Raw genomic sequence first — 20,908 nt, 5'->3', positions numbered from 1 at the left:
TGCTTTCACAAAACTGAATTAACAAATACCAGAGCTTAAAAAATTGATATCCCTGCGTGAACTTGAAAGAAAACGAAATTCAATTCATGTCCGCTGCGATGAATGAAGTTTTTGGTTCGTTTCCCTCGTCATTCGTTCTCCCGCGCATTCAAGTTCGTAGATGTTCTGTCTCAGAAGCAAAATGAATTTTGTTTCTATGATATCTCTGAGAGGAATTATTGAGCAAAAGACATCAGATATAGATTACGCAGTTCACTTATGCTCGAAAATGTAGAAGATGCTAACTTCTGCCTTCAAACTGTCCACATAATAACAAATAAATGCTTTGGTTGGTGAATGAATTTATATTTCCTCTGCACTCAAGCATTCCATTCTGCATGAAATTTCAATCAGTTGGAAAGTGAATGAATGACGGAAGCTTTGAATCTGAATGTCGGTTTCGGTAAATGCAAGCAGTAATTGATAGCTGATTTTGATATTTAGTAGCACTGGCAAATACACAACTAATGCTGAGCAAAACCATAAATAAGTGGTAAGTATTTTCGTTGCCATTACATAGCAAAAATTCACTTCATACGCTACACTTGATATAATACAGGCATTGAACTTTACGGTGGCGCCAACTATAACAAGTGTGCATCGGAAAAATATAAACAAAACATCCGCATTTTGAAAAAGTTTTGAAATTTACATGGGTCAGCTCAGATTTTTGTTCTAGGTGTGAATTTAAAAACTTTCGCCAAAAATGTCTTAATTTGGACATGATTTAGAGGTGTCTCCAATCAAAAATCGTGTTTTTGCTATGTTTCCGTAGGAAAAGCACTTACACTCTGATTGTATAGGCCCTACCCGCCTACATATCTTCAAAGATTGTTCCTTAGACATATCTTAACATGTTAATGTAGCTCTAATCGCAATAGAAAATTTGTGAGCTGGATTTTTATATAGAAAAGAATATCAAAACCTAGAAAAAATACTACTAATTTTCTTAAGTTATATGAATTTCATGTCTCCAATTACTGAAGATATGTTTTTATTAAAAATATATTTAGAATTTAAAAAAATAGAAAAAAATCAAGAAAAATCCGAAGCGGTACAGAACCGGTGCGTTCCTGGCAGAAATCCAGCAGGAAACATTGTTAATAACCGTAATGCGAAAGATTCTGCCAGAAACGGTTGTTGCATTTGAGCCGACCGGCTGGCACAGTTCTTCCAGCCAGACTCCCAGGAATACCGCCTGTAAAAAAATTTTTCGCTGCCGGCTATCTGGGAGGAAATCTTCAAGGCACGTCCGAGCGGGAGACTGAGTTGGATGTTTCATCGAGTATAAAAGGATGGCGTTTTTGCTTGACCCGGAAACTGAGTCAGATTTTAACCCCAACCTATGTCAGTTCATACATTTTGACAGCAGTTGGGGTTAGAACCTGACTCAGTTTAACCACTGAGAACTGACATACAACTTCAACTTGTGTAAGAAATTAAGCTGTCGCTTTGAAATGACAACAGCAAGTAGCAACTTGCCACTGGTCGGCGCTTCGATCGGCCAGCAATCGCTATACGGGACTTGTAAGCAAACTTGGATACAATGGTGACTCACGCATGCTAACCTGTATGCGACGGTGATTTTCAACGTATTTTCATTTAAATGTTTACACAGGTTTTTCGGGAAAGTTTGTTCTAGCTTATATATTTGATCTCTGTGGCTGAATCCCTCTGCCCCAGTCAAAAAGTGCAAGTTGCTGGCTAACGGGGGGCTATTTGCCAACTCGGATGCGCTAATTGCCCTTCAATTTGCCAGCAAATTGCTGGCAATTAGGGGGCTATTTCAAATGCAACATTTGGGCGATTTGCCGCCGTCATATTTTTGCCGCTCTACCCGCCCTTAAATCGCCCCCAAATCGCCCAGGGAACGCGCCATTTAATCGCCTTTAATTGCCTAACATGAAAATTACGAATAATGCTTATTATCTACTCACATAAACTTTTCAGTACACTACGTAATCACCACCAAATTATAGAAAAAATCGATGGTGAAATTGGTATTGCACACCAAAACTTACCACAATCTGACTTTCATTAAGACTTTAGGTCAGAGAACTTGTTCCACTATACTTACACAGGATTCCACAATTTCCCACATTCGTTGGCTAAATGGAGTACATTAGACAAACAAAATAAGCGAGAGAACACGCGAATTGTTTGAAAAAACAATTTTAAGCTTAAGCCAAACATGAACCGCCATGTTTGAAAAACGCAAAAACAACCAAGTCCATTTCAGCCGCCAGTAAATTCGTCTAAGTGTTGAAAATGCCTTTAAATCGCATTCGCAAATTGCATTTGTCCTAGGGGCAATTAGCACAGGCGAGTTGAGTCAAACGTCAAACTGTTTAAATCGCCTGACCATGTTCGTCCGCATTTTTTTACCGGGATGGATAGACTAGACATTATAGTTACAATTAGGTTCTTTGCAGACACCGCTAACCTCACTTTTCTTGACAGTTCGCTTGTACTGTTTACATAAACTTAGAAAAAATACGAAGCAAATCGTAAAGAATTTGTAAAAAGTCCATGTAAACAGTACAAGCGAACTTTCCAAAATGAACACTCAGTTCATTTGTGACGTCACCGTAAAATATTCAATATTCATAGTTGGGCAGACACAAAATCCGGAAAACTGGCAGCTCTTATTTCAGGAAGAAAACATTGTAATCCCACACGGAAACGAAAAACTACCTAAAATTGAGTTCCTTTGACTCAATCTCGTGGTATCGTGGGGGAACTTAAAATTAGGTAAACCGTGGTGAAGGTAGTTTCCATTTAACCACGGCAAAAATTACAACTCACTGATAGGTTTTTTATACTCAAATTTAAGTTGAATTTACCTAATTTTGAGTATACCCCAAACAACTCAAAAGTACCTTCCTCCACGGAAGACCTCGACTGAGTCGAATCTCTCTTTTTGTTTTTGACAACACTAATAAGTTCGAAAGCGACGCACAACTCAAAAGTAAGTTAAAAGAACTTATGCTGCAGTTTGTTTTATTTAACCGTGCATGCAAATGTTCGAACTCTAGCTTAATAGTTTCATTGTTGACGTCGTCAGTAAGAACTTTACATGTACGAATAGCAAAACGTGTTCGAAGATATGATGTGGTTTCATACTTGTGCTAATATTTCTTGGTGTTACAGAAAAAATATTGTTTATTTTCGTTTCTCTACGCTCGATAACACAAGGAAAGAGTGAAATTATTATCACCGTAATCGCAACACCTTTTTCATATACATCCGTAGAGAACATGTTATGTGACATCTTGCTGCTTAATTGGCTCCAGCATTTAACAAGTTCACTGAGATACAAAAATATGCATAGTTAGCATACTTTCTATTCCCGTTTCTTTTTTTCTGCTGTGATTTTTATGCATTTTCATACATATACTTCTAGTAAGCATTAAATGAGTGGATAGACCGAATATGTCCAATGCATAAAATTTACAGCAGAAGAAACGAGAGGCAGATAGAAAAGTATGCTATCAAATAAAATTCTGCGTGTTCAATTTGCTCCGCTTAGTGTCTCTGCCTAACTATGAATATACACTGAGCAAAATTTACTTTGAATTTCCATAAAAACGTCTTATGACTTTCAGACATAAGGATTTTAAATGGATTTTATAAGTTTGTCTTATGATTTGGAGGGGAAATTTTCCAAATCCATCTCTTATTATTTTCATAAGACAGTCTTAAGAAATTTATGAAAATGTCCGAATGAACGCCATAGGTGCCCATTTATGAAAATTGCTGATATTTATAAGCAAAAAATATAGTGGAAACAATGATTTCCATAGAACAGTCTTATGAAATTCATTACAATGTTCGAATGAATGTCATAAGTTTTTTTATGGATATTATTGTACCTTTATATAAAAAATAGAACATGGCTGACATTTCTCGAGCATCTTTAGTAGACAAAAAATCAACAGTAAAAATCAACCTTTAGAGGATATTAGGTTTTACACCAACCGACATAACCCCAAAATGAGCCGGATGAACTTCGCTTGACAATTTTCGGTGGTTTGTTTACATGGGAGTACGTGAGTTTGAAATTAACAGATGGGAACCCGTTGCACTCGAACTCACGCAACTGACAAAGTAAACAAACCACCGAGAATTGTAAAACATGAACGTCATTCATAATGAGTTCATTAGTGTGGTCATCTTGTTGAACTAAATTCGGGACAAATGAACCGCCAAGTGTAGATCCCTTCAGAAGATTGAAGAGAAAACTCATTAAATGGTAAAATTTGTACATAATGAGCAACGCTTCGTCAATATTTCGTGGGAAACTGGGCTTAGACAACTGAATGATAATGATTGTTACTTCTCAATTGATTTTGATAATCATAAAATACGCGTCAGACACTAATTATATGCACAACTTATTTCATGTCAAATAATCGGATATCTTCTGTAAAAATCATAACCATGTAAACTGATTTAATGCTCATAGTAATTTATTCAATAACATAAAAAACAATTTTTTTAAATTTTGTAGCAATTTGACAAAAATCTCACTTCTTTTGTTTCAAACAGCGGTAATCAAAAAGTGCTGGCCTGAAACTATTAGCTCCTGGTTGGCCGTGCAGGCCAGTACTGAATTCATAAGAAACAATTATGAACTTTTCACAAAAGTGACGTTTACGAAAAACAAAATACAATTTTATAGAATCAATAACAGATTTCATATGGGTTTCATAAGAAAAACTTATGAAATTCTTAAACGCATATATTGGAGGGAAGTCATAAGACTGTTTTATGAAATACATTATTTGTACGTCTATGGAGTGCATGAATAAAGATAAATGAATTCATAAGCCTGCCTATGACATTCTAAAGCGTTCAATGGCATCGTCAGAAGGCTGGTTCATATGTCGAGACTTATGAAATTCTCAGATGCTTTTTGCTCGGTGTAGTAACTCTACTCGACATGCCTATCCCAGTCAAAAAGGGCAATTTGCTGGCTAACGAGTGGCTATTTGCCAACTCGAATGCGCTACTTGCCCTTCAATTTGCCGGCGAATTGAGAACAAATAGGGGGCGATACCAATTGCAACATTTAGGCGATTTGCCGCCGTCCTTTTTTCGACGCCCTACCTGCCCAAATCGCCCACAGAACGCACCATTTAATCGCCCTTAATTGTCTGATATGAAAATTATAAATACTAGTAATCACCACCGAACTACAGAAAGAATCAATGGTGAAATTAGTATTGTACACCAAAACTTACCACAGTCTGACGAGGCGAGTTGAGTCAAACGTCAAAGTGTTTAAAACCTTTTTTGACTAAATATCGTTTACCAATTATCTGTCAGTGTCATTCCAATCGAGCAATAAACCTGTCAATGGCCCTCGTTCCAGATGGATTCGAAGCGTTTTTCTTCGGATTGAGTGCTTTTGAGAGATCTCGTGCTCGATTGGAATGACACTGACAGATAAATGGTAAACAAACAGTACAGATGGCGAGTCTTTATCCACAGCGATTCAACATCCTTAATTTTTTTCTTTAGGTAATCAGCGTATTGTCAGTTACAATAGGTAGGCTTTTATTTTTTGCTCTATGAATAGTGTTGGGGTATAATTTAGTTTATCGTTCCAGTCCGCTACCATTTTCGGTTGGAAACGAATGGTAATTATTTCTCTTTAAAACCATTAGATTTCTTTATTCGAAAAACAATTACGAAAATAATTAATTTTTCAAAAACAGCATATGTGCAGTTGTGAAACCATCTGAATAAAAATGCGGCTTACGACATTTTGCTACGCGCGTATCTCCACATTCAAGTGGCTCTAATATTGTTGTTTATACGACCGTAGGAAACCAAAAGAACACATATGTTGTTTGAAAAGATATGGTTGATAAAAAAGTTTACAACGTTATTTAATTTAATTATTAATTTGGTAGTGTGCTGTTTTGGAGAATCCTAGTCTGATTCGATAATGAGATGAAAAAAGAGTGATGTAGTGTAGATAACTCAGTTTGTATACTTTTGTCGCATACGGCTTTTTGAAAACCCATCCGGGATTTAAACATCATGCTCTTAATACACCTTGCATATAGTCAGGATATAATAATAACACGCAGATTCAACAAAATAAAAATCGTCAATAAAACTCCGGTTTGCAATGACAGGCTATTGCCGGTTCTCGACGACAAGGAATTGCCAATTCGCGAAATTTACTTTTTTTCTCTTCGTTCGTCACGTCCGTTTCTGTGCAATATTTCAAGTTCTCGGTCGCGTTAGCCCCGATGAAACAATTCATCACACAGCTAAAACATTTCTGTAAAGTTTTAACGAAAGTGTCAATACACTGATTTCAAAATTAATAGTCATGTTCAACGAAAAACAGTTCAACATATTATTATAAATTTGAATACTTGTATTAATTTGCTATTCAGGTGTCAAATATAAACTTGCTCCGCTATTTTTGATTTACCCAGATGTTTTTTGAATTATGTTAATTTAAAAAAGATTTTTATTTGTCACGAATTTTAAAGTTTGCACATATGTGAAAGCTCGAAGTATAATTTGCGCGCTTCATGGAACGCATGCGCCATACAGCAACAAAATGTGCCTGCGAAAATTCACTCTAACGCTAATCAATTTGCCAAAAATGACCAACAGAATTGATAAAACCTTCTACAAGGATTTGTCAAACATTCCTTTCGAACGTTTCATTATGTTTACTGTTCTCAATCTCACTCCGATTTGATTGGAAGCCGCACATGTCTGTAGTGCCGATTTCACCACTTGTTCCGTTTCCTTACAGTTCCGTTTGTTGTTCGCTAGAATCGAGCAGTTCCACTTCTTGGACCCATCAGCTGTTCCAATCTGTTTCGAGTGGTTTTGACGTTTATTCGTTTTCTTTTCAGAGGACAAGATGTATTTATAAACAAAGTGATATAAACAGCGATCGTCTACATCAAATAATATGTTTTTCGGAAGCTTGTGATTTGTAATTTATTGTTTTATTGGTTACGAAAATCTGTCAGTACGGGACTTTACCAGGTATATCTCAAATAGGCCTTTAAAATGACACAAATTGCCATAACGCTGCTCACAAGGGCAATAGAGTACGATCTGCACGGGAGGAAGCTGGAATCGCTGAAGCTTTACGAAGATGGCATCGAAGCACTGCTCAAAGAATCGAAAGGTATGTGGTAAATGAAATAATTTAACCCTCTGTTGTTCCCAATTTTCGGTACGATCGACCGGTTGATGGCACTTGGGGTTGTTATCTTCAACCATGACTAACTTTTAGTCCGGGTTTACCTGTGTATTAAAACTGGTTTAAAAGTTACAGCCCTTATAGCATTTTCCTAAGACCTACAATCATTTGAATCATATAGCATTTTCGTTTTTACCTGTTACTAAACTGGTGTAGCACAAGAGATAGATTGATTACACCAAAGTTTGAATGAGTACAGCACCGACTACACCGGTATAGTGCACCGTCGAAAACAAAAATGACAAAACTGAAGCTATCGCTTTCCTCCATTTCCCAGCCGAAATTGACCCCAAACGAAAGCAACACATCCAAAATAAAATCTTGGAATACATGAATCGGGCCGAGCAAGTGAAAGAACTGGTGATGCGATGGAAGAGCCGAGGGGAAATTCGAGATAAAATTCATGTCGTCGAAGGTGCTGCAGGCTACAGCTATGAACGGGTGTTTGGAAAATATTTCACGGACGCGGTGAAGGAAATCCTGATCGAAGAACCGTACGTTCGTGAGCACCACCAATTGTGCAATGTGGTAATGTTCTGCGAGTTAGCTGTATTCAGCTGTAGGAACCTGAAATTCATCAAACTTTTGACCGTGCGTGAGAAGAAGAATAATGACGAACAAGAACGAGCTTTTCAGATGCTGAAAGATAGTTTGAAGAAGCAAAGCGTGGAATTCTTTGTCGAGTATTCCGAGCATATGCACGACCGGCAGGTTATGTATGTGCAACATGGCAGTTTTAATGTTGCTTTTCTAACCGAGTTTTCTTTCAGACTTAGCAATGGCTACATTGTAAAGATTGGCCGGGGGTTAAACTACTTCAAACCTTCTCCGGGTAAATTTTGCCTCGGAGCGTTCAACTATCACTTTAGGCAATGCAGAGAAACGAATATTGATGTGTTTTATTGTCCTGAGAATAATAAAGTTTGAAAAACAAAAACGTGATTTTTTAATTTTTACCGCGAAATCGGTATCTCAAAACTAAGATCTTGAATTCTTTTGAGAAATTCCTATTGTTCATCTAAAGTCTAACTTAACTGTTAAAGATTTTTCAGTTGGCACGCATTTTGACGTCGTTCTCAAACTTTGTCCATGACAGTACTCCAAGGCGAAAACCATAAACCAGCTGATTCCTACAATCTATTAGACTCGAGGCTCCGCGTGAGATTGGGTCCACTAGTTTGCTGACCCCCTGGAGACATCATGGACTGAGTTCGCAACAAATGTCCATGGGGTTTGTTGTCATCTTGATCCACTGTAGCAGCAGACGTGTCAAAAATTCGTCCAAAAATGCACCTCGTGCGCTAAGCGAAACAATTCCCCGAAGATGTGCTGCAAGTAACGAACCTCAAAACCCCAACCGTGGTAATCACTGTGCCATCAGATAGACCGAAACCTTCCCGTTATCTTTATACATCCTTAGATATACACAGCACCCATAAGCTCGGTCCAATGCATCGGAAAAGTTACTGCATTTGGAGCGATAACGTTCCCATTGTATGCGAAGATCGTTCAATGACGGAAGCTGGTGATGGAACTTGCGGTATTCCTCACCCACCGCTGCTTTGCTCCTTTGTTGGATCTTCCCTAGCGACGGTGGTGATAAATACTCGGATTTTTGCGCCCAGAAAGAATTCCGGAAGACACCGCATTGCGCTTTCAACACTATGCCCCTTTCCTGATGCCCTTCTGCATGTTTACTGTGGCACAGAGCAATACTCGTTCGACGTAACATCCACAGCAAGAGTGATTGGTACTTTTGAATCATTTGCTGTTAGTTCGGGAAACGAAATTTGTCACCTACCTAAACCGAGAGGAACGTCACTTCAGAATAATTGTAAATCCGTTCAGTTTTGCATGATTTCGTATTTTTTTCCGACGATTTTCGAAAATTTAAGCAACTTTAACAAATCGAGCATTTCCAAAAAAAATCGAAAAAACCTACCAAATCTCTATCCAATTTTGCTCGAATTTCAACCAATTTGATGAAACTGGCAACTCTGTATACTCTATGATGGAATCTTTCAGTAATTCTGGCAACAAAATTTATGTTTTGATTTTGATTTGTTCCTGCAGTTACGCTGTTAGAAATGCTTTGGTTTGATTTCAGCGAGCACTGAAATAGTCAAAATGTGATTTTCAAGTACTTTATTTAATGATTTCAACATTTCAAATCATCCTCGGCCATTCCAAACCATTCTTAAGCAATGTTTGAAATGCGAATTCATCCCGAACTAACCAAAGCCAATCTTTAACAATCCTTTCAGAATTATAAATTACTAGCTAATACCCGTCGCGCGTTGCTGCGACTTTTAACGAAATTGGAGTAAAACACAATTCATTTCGAAGTGCCATCTGGCGGGACAATAATCACCAATCAATAGTACACAAACACACCCCATGAAAAATGTCGGCAATCGGTTAAGCTGTTTGGGAGTTTCCAAAACACATACATACAAATATTGACTTTTATATAGAAGATAGATAGATAAATAGATAGATTGATAGATAGATAGATATACATAGATAAGTTCACTTCATCAACAAATCACGGAGTATCGTTTCCCTCGAGCTGCACTTGAAAAATTTCAGCTCCATGGTGCTCATTAAGCTTTGTCAAAACAAAACACACAACGGTGAATGCACGAGTACGGTTTTCCAGATAAGCTACCACGATTAGTCAAAGCGACGGTGGATCGGGTGATGTGCGTTGTTCGAGTATCAGGGACACTCTCGAGTCCCTTTGAATCTCGAAGAGAGTTACGGCAACGTGATGGTCTATCGTGCCTGCTGTTCAACGATGCGTTATAAGGTGTAATAAGGAGAGCGGGGATAGACACGAGTGGCACGATCTTCAGGAAGTCCGTCCAGCTTCTTGGCTTCGCCGACGACATTGACATAATGGCACGGAACTTTGAGGCGATGTCGGAAACGTTCATCAGACTGAAAGCTGAAGCCAGCAGGATTGGACTTGCCATCAACGTTTCGAAGATAAAATACATGAGAGGAAGATGTTCTAGAGACGACAATGTGAACCTCCCATCCCGAGTTCGGATTGACGGTGATGAAATCGAGATGGTCGACGAATTCGTATATTTGGGCTCACTGGTAACCGCAGACAATGATACCAGCAGAGAAATTCAGAGACGGATCTTGGCGGGAAATCGTGCCTACTTTGGACTCCGGAGGACGCTTCGGTCGAAAAAAATTCGCCGCCGCACGAAGTAGATTATCTACAAGACGCTGATTAGACCGGTGGTCTTCTAAGGCCACGAGACTTGGACTATGCTCGTGGATGACCAATACGCGCTTAGAGTCTTCAAACGAAAGGTGTTGCGTACCATCTATGGTGGCGTGCAGATGGAAGACGGAACGTGGAAGAACCATCTATCGCGCATACCTCAAAAATAGGACATTTGCGGTGGGCTGAAGGAATGACCCAGTGAAGATGGTTCTTGAGGGCGACCCTACAGGAACAAGAAGACGGGGCGCACAGCGAGCACGGTGGATCGACCAGCTAGAGGACGACCTGCGGACCCTTCGAAGACTGCGAGGCTGGCGACAAGCAGCAATGGACCGAGTGGAGTGAAGACGACTTCTGCATACAGCAAGAGACAACAAGGTTCTAGCCTGAACGGTAAGTAAGGTCAACCCGGTAATTTTCCAACCCGTACAAAAATGATACCCTTGTAACGAGTACACTATTGTAAATACATAAATGTATATAGTTTGTAATCATTATTTAGTTTACTTAAAGCATAATATTTTCTTAATTGTTCATTATTCATGTTTATCACGTTCATAAAATTGAGTTGGTACAGTAGCGCGAGGCTTCTTTAAAATAGACTTGCTATAATCCTCTTGAGTTACCACCATTCTTCTCACGCGCCAATTTGTAGTTGGCTTCGCCTAGCGTTGCTACCGATGGGTGTTTAATTTGGCTACCGAAAGATTCTATCGACCTTTTCAAGAGTTCACGAGCTCTTGCACCCTTCGGTGCAAGGCTGGCACAATTCAAAGATGTCATATTCACAGACATGTCTGTAAATGTGAAAACTTTTATTTTTTTATGCAAACTTTTTTGGCAATGTAGATATTTGTAGATTTTCTATTTTTGTTGCAGATATTTACAGACTTCAAGTTTCAGAAAATAAAGATATTTGGATACCCTGATTTAAAACTTTACCTAGTCAACCCATCCGAAATTCGAAACACGATTTTGTCCAGTTTCTGTCAGAATCCCGGCTGAAATGCAGTAACCGATTGAATTTAAAATCATTCCGGATGGGTTTGGCTGGGCAATCGAATGACGCGAGCGATGCGTTTTGCAACACACATAAAATTAGCGCGAGAAGCTTCGATTTTGAATCGTGCCGAAGAATTGGGAAGCTTTTATTTCAACGTTGTGAAAATGTCGCGAAAATTAAAAAAAACTGTGGAGAACTCTATAACAAATTATTTTAAAGGATCATGCGAGGAATCAAGTAAGTTTAAATTAATTTAATTTATATACCATTTAAGATTACGATTACTTGTCTAATTTACTAAAGATTTTTTGTTTGTAGATACTAACGATGATCGATTCTCTGCTCAACCATTGACCGGTGCCAGGGTCTTGAATCGTGTTGGTCTGAAGCAACTAGCGGACGGTAAGTCCACCGACCTGCCGTCAATCAGGACAGCTAAACCAACTCAATCTACTGCGCCAATTTCGACATTTGATGTCATCGCTGATCCACCGTCAAAATTATCTGACTTCCGGTCCGTCCTCGATTCTATTATCTGAATCGATGTCTGATGATTCGTCGGATAACGATTGTATATCGCTTTCAGGTAAGTTGCAATTGAAGGAATTTTGATGACACTGTCCATATCTCGGTCCATATTTTCCTGTCCGCAACAATGATCTTTCTTGGTTTCAGAAAAAACAGAAAAGGTTTTAAAAACAAAACGCAAGAAATATATCCGCAAGTTATCGACTGCCTGGTTAGCCAAATTTCAATGGTTGACTCCAAGCAATAAACACATCAGCTGTAGTGGAAGTATTCCTGACATGACGAAACACGAGGATAGGGAGAGTCATGCTAAAAAATCGCAAGAGCTAGCAAGTAAGCTACCTACACTAAACAAGTTTGTCGAACCGCCCAGAGCGATCAAGGATGCGGAAGTGCAGATGTGGGCATGGGCAGTTGATCAAAAGAAATCGGCGACAGATGTTCAAGAGTTTTCCAAACTGGCGAAAATAGTGTTTGCGGATTCGGCAGATTCCAAAAATATTTCGTTGGGTCGGACAAAAGTATCTGCCATTGTTGAGAATGTTCTCGGGGAATCGCATCATCAAGAACTTGCTGAAGTAATGCGACTCACTTGCTTCAGCTTACTGATCGATGAATCCACTGATATTGCATGCAAGAAAGCGTTGGTGATGGTGATACGAGTACATACTTGGAAAAATAGACTGTGGTGAAAGATTATTTTTATTAAGGACTTGAAATGGTTGAAGCTGATGCTACAACCATCTTCAACAAAGGTGTGGATGTTTTCGAAAAATACCAGATTCCATAAGCGGCCCTTACACGTTCAATATTTTTGTCAACACGAGTATTGACGATATTGCTTCAATACGTCAATTCCATTTGAAATGTACATCGTCAATACAACTATTTTCCATTACACGTACAATACTTTAGTCAATACTGTCTAGTATTGTCAAAAATATTGAACGTGTAAGGCCCGCTATACAAAACGCATCTAGTTGGTTTTACTGCAGATGGCGCGAATGTCATGTTTGGGGGCAAGCATTCCGTAGCTGTACTGTTGAAACAGGTATGTCCGAGAATTTTTACGATTAAATGTGTTCGTCACTCGTACGCACTGTGCTCCGCTTACGCCTGCAAGCATATTCCTGTATACGTGGAACAAGTGTGCCGAGATGTCCACAACTTTTTAAACAATTCTTCGTTGAGATCGGTCAAGTTCAACGAGCTTCAAGATGTGATGAACTTAAAGCCATTAAAATGCTTCATCCGTTGACCACTCGCTGGTTATCATTAGAAACCGTCATTAATCGAATGCTGGAAAGACATGAGGTACTGAAGGTGTACTTCAGCTTCCAATATGCTTCCATTGATGAAAGCCAGGTCATCAAAATGAAGGACATCCATGAAAAGCTTTGTAATCATCTTACCATACTATATTTCAATCTGCTTGGATATGTCATACCTAAGATCAACAGACTGAACCGTTTGTTTCAATCAGAAAATGTATTGTTGAGAGAGACATGAACTGCTGTCAAAACCGTTTGTTTGAAGCCAGTTTGGTACCAAGGTTTTGCGCCACTGAACTGAAAATCGAATTGGGTTCTAACCTGAAATATGTTTCAGGTTCGCTCACACCACCACTGGTTTGCGAGAGCTCAACTCAGTTCCATTAAAAACGTTTGTTTGAAGCAATTAACCTGGGTTAGTTTCTAGGTTCTCAATCGAAAACGACATTAGGTTTTTTTCTCAGCGCGATTGGTTCGCGTAGTTATAACGCTCCAAATGAAACATGGACCACTTCACCACTACGACATCCTCTCAAACTGTTCGTCTGAATATTTCGACGCAAAGCCGGAAGTTTAAAAAAACTCACAGAGCTCTTATGGTACTCTTCCCATGATGCCTCAAATCCCTATCTAAGATAAAATTCCTCTCTAATAAGACAAACCGGCCGATAAATAAGTCATTTTCTTCAGACCCAAAAGAAAACCTCTGCGAGTGGCACAAAAAAAACAAATATTTAACTGCTAATTTCACAAGTGTTCGCGAAATTACTAAAGTACACGCAAATAAACTTCGAGTCATTTTTTCTGATCGAAATCAGACTAACGCAGTAGTGAATGAGCAACAATTTAATATAGAGTATATATTCCGGCTGACGTCGTCGAAATAGACGGTGTGGTTACCGAGGAATCGTTGACGCCTAGTTCACGGGGCTAGAGTGATTCATAGCTCTAACAATTCGAATTATCTGCAAAATGGCGAATTTTTCAATTAAAATTTCTATTTCATTGAAGTTACGAAAAAAGAGGGATCAAGTGTACCAACTCTCCTCTACCGAAAGGTTGCTTTTTGGCATTAAAGGTTTCGATAACTCCACAGATATATGAGATAGAAATAAACTTGCATCACAAAAATTATGTAGTTTCTTATACCGGACAAAATCATACAATATTTTAAAATTCTAAACAATCGTCAAGAAAAGTTATTTCGGAAAAAGTGAGTTTCAGGGATATACACATAGAAAACTCCAAAAATGTCCATTAAAAGCAACAGATAGACACATAGTCTCTTCAGCAAATTTATTGCTTTTTGTATTATTTACAAATGTACAGAATACATTTTTTGCCTTTCTCATATAGAAAGGTTATGCAATCACTCTGAAAAACGTCAGCCCAATCCCGGCCCGGAGGGCCGAGTGTCATATCCCATTCGACTCAGTTCGTCGAGATCGGAAAAAGTCTGTATGTGTGTGTATGTATGTGTGTGTATGTGTGTGTGTGTGTATGAATGTGCGTATGTGTCAAATAATGTCACTCATTTTTCTCAGAGATGGCTGGACCGATTTGCCCAAACTTAGTCTCAAATGAAAGCTGCAACCTTCCCATCGGCTGCTATTGAATTTTGGATCGATCGGAACTCTGGTTCCGGAATTACGGGTTTCAGAGTGCGGCCACACAGAAATTTCTCATATAAACTATAGGAAAAATTAAAAATAGAATTTTTATTTTTGATGCTAAATGTGTTCAAGGTGCATGAAACGTCGAGATTTCATGCAAACTCGAAAAAAATTTGACGACGATTCACTTTTGTGGATTTTGGCACATTTTTGCCTTTCTCATATAGAAAGGTTATGCAATCACTCTAAAAAACGTCAACCTAATCCCGGCCAAATTTTTTTTTCGACTCGCATAAGGTTTCTGGATTTTAACAGGGGCACCCCCCCCCCCCCCTCTACTGTTCACTCCTCTCATTTAAAAATCTCCTTAAATCACCCCTCAGACCACCACCCCATCCAGCCCTCATACCCCTCCCTTTCAACCCCATCATCTTTAAACCACCACTATATCACAAAGCATACCAATTTAAGCTGGGGAGTCGTTCGTTCATGGGACTTTCGTCCTCCTCACATACCCACCCCCACATGACAAAATGAGTTAGCAAGCAGATAACATTGATCTAATGCTGATTAGGCTAATGGAGTATGATATTTTTTTGTTTCAAGTGTTTTACCGTCGACACGTAGCTCATCAAGTTCGTGGCTGGCATGCCATTGTGTATAAGTACAAAGTGTACTAAGAATGTAATGGACATTTCCACAAGTATGTTGAACATAAAAAGCCTCCGTGCCATAGTTTAGAGAAATGAGAAAGGCACAATTGCATCGCTAGGTGGATTAAAACAGGTTTTTTTATTTTCGTAAATGATCAAACAAAAGTTTGCTATGTAACGTTAGGTGGACTACTAATACTTCCATAAAATGAGAAAAAAATTATACACAAACTTCGCTGTAGACATCAAATATAAATTAAAATTATTTTATTTGAGCGGCACAATTATGATCTGCTGGTGTTAAGCATTGTTAATTTCCCACAATACAAGAATGTGCCTACGATCGTGTTCAGAAAAATGGGCACCCACAAGTATAACAGTACAGTAGCGAATTTCAATAGGGTTGTATTTTGTCCGACGTTATTCACACTATCAATAATTGGTTTGATTTATTAAATAGCCGCAGCAAGAAACTATACCAGTGTACAAATGTTAGAAGTGTTATTCAAAAGAACGAACAAAACATTTACAAAACTGACACCGTTGATGTGTGTGTGTGCTAACTAAACATCGCCCACCCTCAGCATTTTATTTATTGAGATAGTTTATTAGACACGGCATATGCGTTGGCTTTGAGGCGCTGGGATGTTTGTGTTTCAATTTCTTTAAAACTATTGAAGTTACAATTTGGTATTTTCTTGGAACTAAGAATACGAGAATTTGTTTAAACTACAGATACAATTTGCCAATTATCAAATTTGAGAATATAATATATTGCTTCGACTATTAACACCATGTCATAACCTTCCCATCGTAACAAAGTCACCTTAAGATAAAGCCAAACTAAATTGAAAGAAAAAAAACACCCATTTGGCTACCGACTACACTTTCTACTGCTGCCAACCTATTTAAGTTTTAATGTCAATCTGCACTGCAGTAGTCGGTTGGTCCGATCGGCAGAGTCGGCACGGTTTTCGCAATGATTGTTTGTGTAATAATTCATAGCTAATGACTAAAGTTAATTGAACACTGCGCTGTTATTTCTCCAATGCCATCGTCTTCCAGGATGGTATGACAACCAAAAACGGACAGTAAAGGATAAAGGGGGTCTGGAATACTGGGCCAACTACTACTGTTGGTAACGAAGAAGCGCTAGAGCAAACAAATAAATCCATTAATTATGATTATACATAATTCAATGCGTTCATCCGCATTCAAAGTACTGATTTCTGTCACAGTTGGACCGAGTAAGCACTTCTACGATTGCATAAAAGGGGTGTAAACAACAATCGAATGAACGTGAAAGGGCAACCAGTAAATCAGCTGAAAATTACAATTTCTTACATTTTAACGATAATGATAATTTTCTTTAGTTTTTAGAAGGTGAATTGATAGACGTTTAACCATGCCCATGTTGTTTGTAAACAACAACATTTTTAAGCAGTAATATATTTCGATTTAGGTAATATTTGCTCACAAAAACAAGTAAGACAAATAACTGGGACTGTAATGGGGGTGGGCGTAGCGTAATTGGTAAATCGATTGCCTCGTATGCAGCGCACCTGGGTTCGAGTCCCGACCCCGCACATAGGGTTAAAGATTCTTCATAAGAGATTTTTCTAACCCAAAAAGGCGAATGACCTTAAGGTTAAAACCTCTACATCAAAATAAAAATAAATAAAAACTGGGACTGTAATCTTTCTTTAAAGCACTAATAGTTGTAAGTATTATCCATATAACGGAAGTTATTGCAATAAATATATTCGGATTCCGATGGAGCAGTGCTGCCAGAAACAACTTCAGTTAACTGTGAAAAATGATATTTTGATATATCATCGTTATCTTACAATATTGTTGAAAACTGACGACACCTATCAATTTCGGATGTCTTCATCTATCCTTTCTATATTATTGCACTATTGCAATCCCTAGAAAATCAAGATCGTGGGCCTTTTTAAGACTTGACTACCTGTTCGCGCGTAAGACCCGGGATTCTCGGGCACTTGCGAAAACACGCGAATTGTTCGAACACGCAAATGAATGCGAACACTAATTTATTTGTGTTGTGAAAACCATTAGTTCTGTACTGTGCAGTAGTATATTTCGTTATTAAAGGCTGACCGTTGAGCAAGTAGATACGAATCAGTCAAAAAAGCCTTTTCGCTCATTATTGATCTTGTTTTACATATAGATTTAGATACACTGCAGTGCAGTGAGAGCAATAAGTAATAAGTATTGAATACTGTTAGAGATGTTCAAAATTCCTAACTTGATCTCTTTATCTCGCTCAAACATAACCGGCCACCTTGAAATATCTGATTTCAACTTTTAATTCTGTCTTCCCTATCTCCTATCTGTTTTCACCAACTCATTTTGCTTATCTATCATCAGTAAATACTAGGTACAATTCAATTTTTCACTTCTGTTTTGAGTTCATTTCTGTGTTACAATATGCGCAGTTAATCTTCTTCGATGTATATAAAATTCTTGCTGCTGCTGATTTTCAGTACCTATTATTATCGGCCTGTCCTATGATCAACTAGGTGCATTGAAGACGAGTTTGAAAAATTCAATATTTTTAATTGTTTTTATAAAAAAAATGTGCGCTGTTGGGGTAAAACCGACACCCTATGGTTAGGGTAAAACCGACACCCTATTAAGATGGATGTGTATAGTTGCGATTCATTTCAAAATACTGGGGATCTTTGTGACACCTCAATTAGCCTATTAGAACACTATACACACTTAATTTAAATTACTGGGTACAGTAAAATTTTGCTGGGGTTTTGAACAGCAAACCGTTCGGTAATCAATACAGTAAAACAATTCGGTTACCGAACTCTCCGCAATCCGTTCTCTCCAAACGTCAAAAAATACTGGTCAGTCAGCAGTTTCCTCTGAAAATGGCGACTTGACAGATGATTTGCTGTACCTGTTTTGTAAGTTTTTGACGAGGTTCGGTAATGTTGGTACAATTTTGCCGAACAATCAGTCAATATTTTACTGGATAATGTTTATGTACCGAAAAAAACAGAAGTGCTGATAAATTCAGTGAAAAATATTGCGGGTTTCAGCAAATTATTCGAAAAATTACTGAAAATCGCTAAAAAGTGAAAACTTTACCGCAATTTTTCAAACAACTTGCTGATAGCTCCGTAAAAATATCACTTTACTGTTCATGTCGTCAAAAGAAATTACTGAACAACTTTTTGCTGGTTTAGTGTGTAGTATTAGCAGAAATACACAGAAATACTTTTATTGTGTTTATTTCTTGTAAGTCTCTTTAAAAATCAAAAATTGGAATTTTTGCTTATCTGATTCTAACAAAGCTTTTGCTATTTCTGCAAAAAGGTCATCAAACCGAATTTCTAGTGTTCTCTTGGTTTGTCATAGACGAATTAAATCACAATGAGACAATGATATTAAGTATACCCCAATAGATCGTTGATATCAGAGTCCGAAAAATCAAATCTGAAAAAGATAGTTCTACTAAGAAGTGTGTGTGTGTCACTTATAAGTGAATGAATCCAATTAGCAGAACGTAGAACGCTTGAAAATCTTCTCTTACGAAATAAAATGACACTGGAGGTTGCAATGATGTGCGCAAGGATTATTTGGAAATACTCATATCAATAAATAATCCTATAGCATAAAATACTCTTATTTATAGTACTACACTTTCGAACTTTCTTCCCCTCACTACACGATGAAACAATAAAAAGCACATATTTGCATCATACATACTCACACTTTATTAATCACGCATATATCTCATTTTTAATAAAGATAAAGATTTTAAAAAAGTGGAGAGAAAATAAATTAAAGGGGGTGTCGATCTTACCCCTATGGGGTGTCGGTTTTACCCGCAGTGCTTACAAAAAGTCACTTTGTTTGCCAAGTTTTACAACCAATATTTTTTAATGAATTTAATTTTTTGAAGCGCTGAAAAAATTAAGTCTTGTTAAGAATTTTCTGAAGAAGAATTCTGCATAAAAATTATAATTTTATTGGTTTTGTGGCAACTTAGAAAAAGTGTTAAGCTTAAGGTGTCGGTTTTAACCATAATTCCCCTACATATATTGGCTCCGTTGACCTTGGCTTAGTTTTGGTTTATATATACTGGTCATTCGATGATATATTCAACTGGCTGCTGTCATTTCCCTTTTGTAGTTAGCTGATCCAACACTTAATCGTGATAGGATTTCTGGACTGCTTGCTGGCGGTTAAATTGACGGTTGGTTGTGATTAATTTTCATCTTCATCGGGCCTCTGTGGGTGTATCTTTCAGGTTTGTCATAGATGTGTACCAATTGGATTGGTTTCCATTTGCTGAGCTGATATATTGGAACGGTGCGATGTCTCTGACGTATGATGACGCTGTATGTTTCTTCTGAATTAATCATACCGCTGGTATATCGATGAGAGCAGCTGAACTACGATGCAGAGCTGCAAATTTTCAACAGTTTGTTTTGAACTTGAAGGAGGAAAAATTCTCAAATCATGCCCTACTATGTTCAATTCGCAGTTGTTCGTTTCCGTTATTCATTCAAACAGCCGACCTGCTCAATCATTTTCCATTCATTTTCAATTTCATTGACCCTGTGAATATATCTTTACTGGGGTATTGACTAGGTTTTTCAAGCAAAACTACTTTGAACATAGTTCTTACTGTCCATGTAAGCTTGAAAACGCAAAACATGACGACATTTAACCTAAACTGGACTCTACAGAGCAGATGACAGCTTTGGTTGGTGAATGAAAAAGCATCAATTTGAAATGAAGACGTACGATTCAGTTATGAAAATCCCGCCAACTTGAAAGTGAATGATTGAGGGAGGCTTTGAATTTGAATCATGGTTGGGTTTGATTGAACTGAAAGTTGGCATCTGAAAATGAAAATTTGCACCACTGCTACGATGACAACGGTGGAACCTCTACCTTGCTGTTATCACCAAAAGAGCTGGCCATGCCTTTTGGGGATGACTTCGAAGAGGCTCGTAGATCGAATAGCGCTATTTCAACCTTCGTTACTGTCATGAATGAATGAGTCTCGAAAATATACCAAACGTTTTATAGGATTTAGTGAGGAATATTGATCGAGGACAGCGAAAGATTCGAAAACTGTGATATGCCGGGTTAAATTTTGTGTTTGGTACGTTTTATCCGGATCCATTTTTCGCGTATTCTGCATCTTCATCTGATTGTCAGTGATGTACCTCATGTGTTGTTTATTCCGATGCTTGCTAAACTTGTGACAGGTTTCGCTTATCGACTGTTTATTCTCGAGTGAGCTGTAGCGGCAGCCAATATGGGGTGA

The 20,908-nt window shown here is 38.1% G+C and overlaps 1 protein-coding gene across 1 annotated transcript; it reads left to right on the top strand.

The window, feature by feature from the left end:
* Nucleotides 1-6,908: 6,908 nt before the first annotated feature.
* LOC131687984 (MIT domain-containing protein 1-like) lies at nt 6,909-8,209 on the top strand. Its single transcript, XM_058972092.1, has 3 exons — nt 6,909-7,207; nt 7,560-7,998; nt 8,053-8,209. The coding sequence occupies exons 1-3, from the start codon at nt 7,087-7,089 to the stop codon at nt 8,207-8,209; spliced, it is 717 nt and encodes a 238-aa protein (XP_058828075.1). The 5' UTR covers nt 6,909-7,086.
* The last annotated feature ends 12,699 nt before the right edge of the window (nt 8,210-20,908 follow it).

Source organism: Topomyia yanbarensis, chromosome 3 (genome assembly GCF_030247195.1).
Source record: "Topomyia yanbarensis strain Yona2022 chromosome 3, ASM3024719v1, whole genome shotgun sequence".
In the NCBI taxonomy this organism is placed as follows: domain Eukaryota; kingdom Metazoa; phylum Arthropoda; class Insecta; order Diptera; family Culicidae; genus Topomyia; species Topomyia yanbarensis.
Note: the sequence above shows the minus strand (reverse complement) of the source record. Positions and strands in the feature narration are given on the sequence as shown.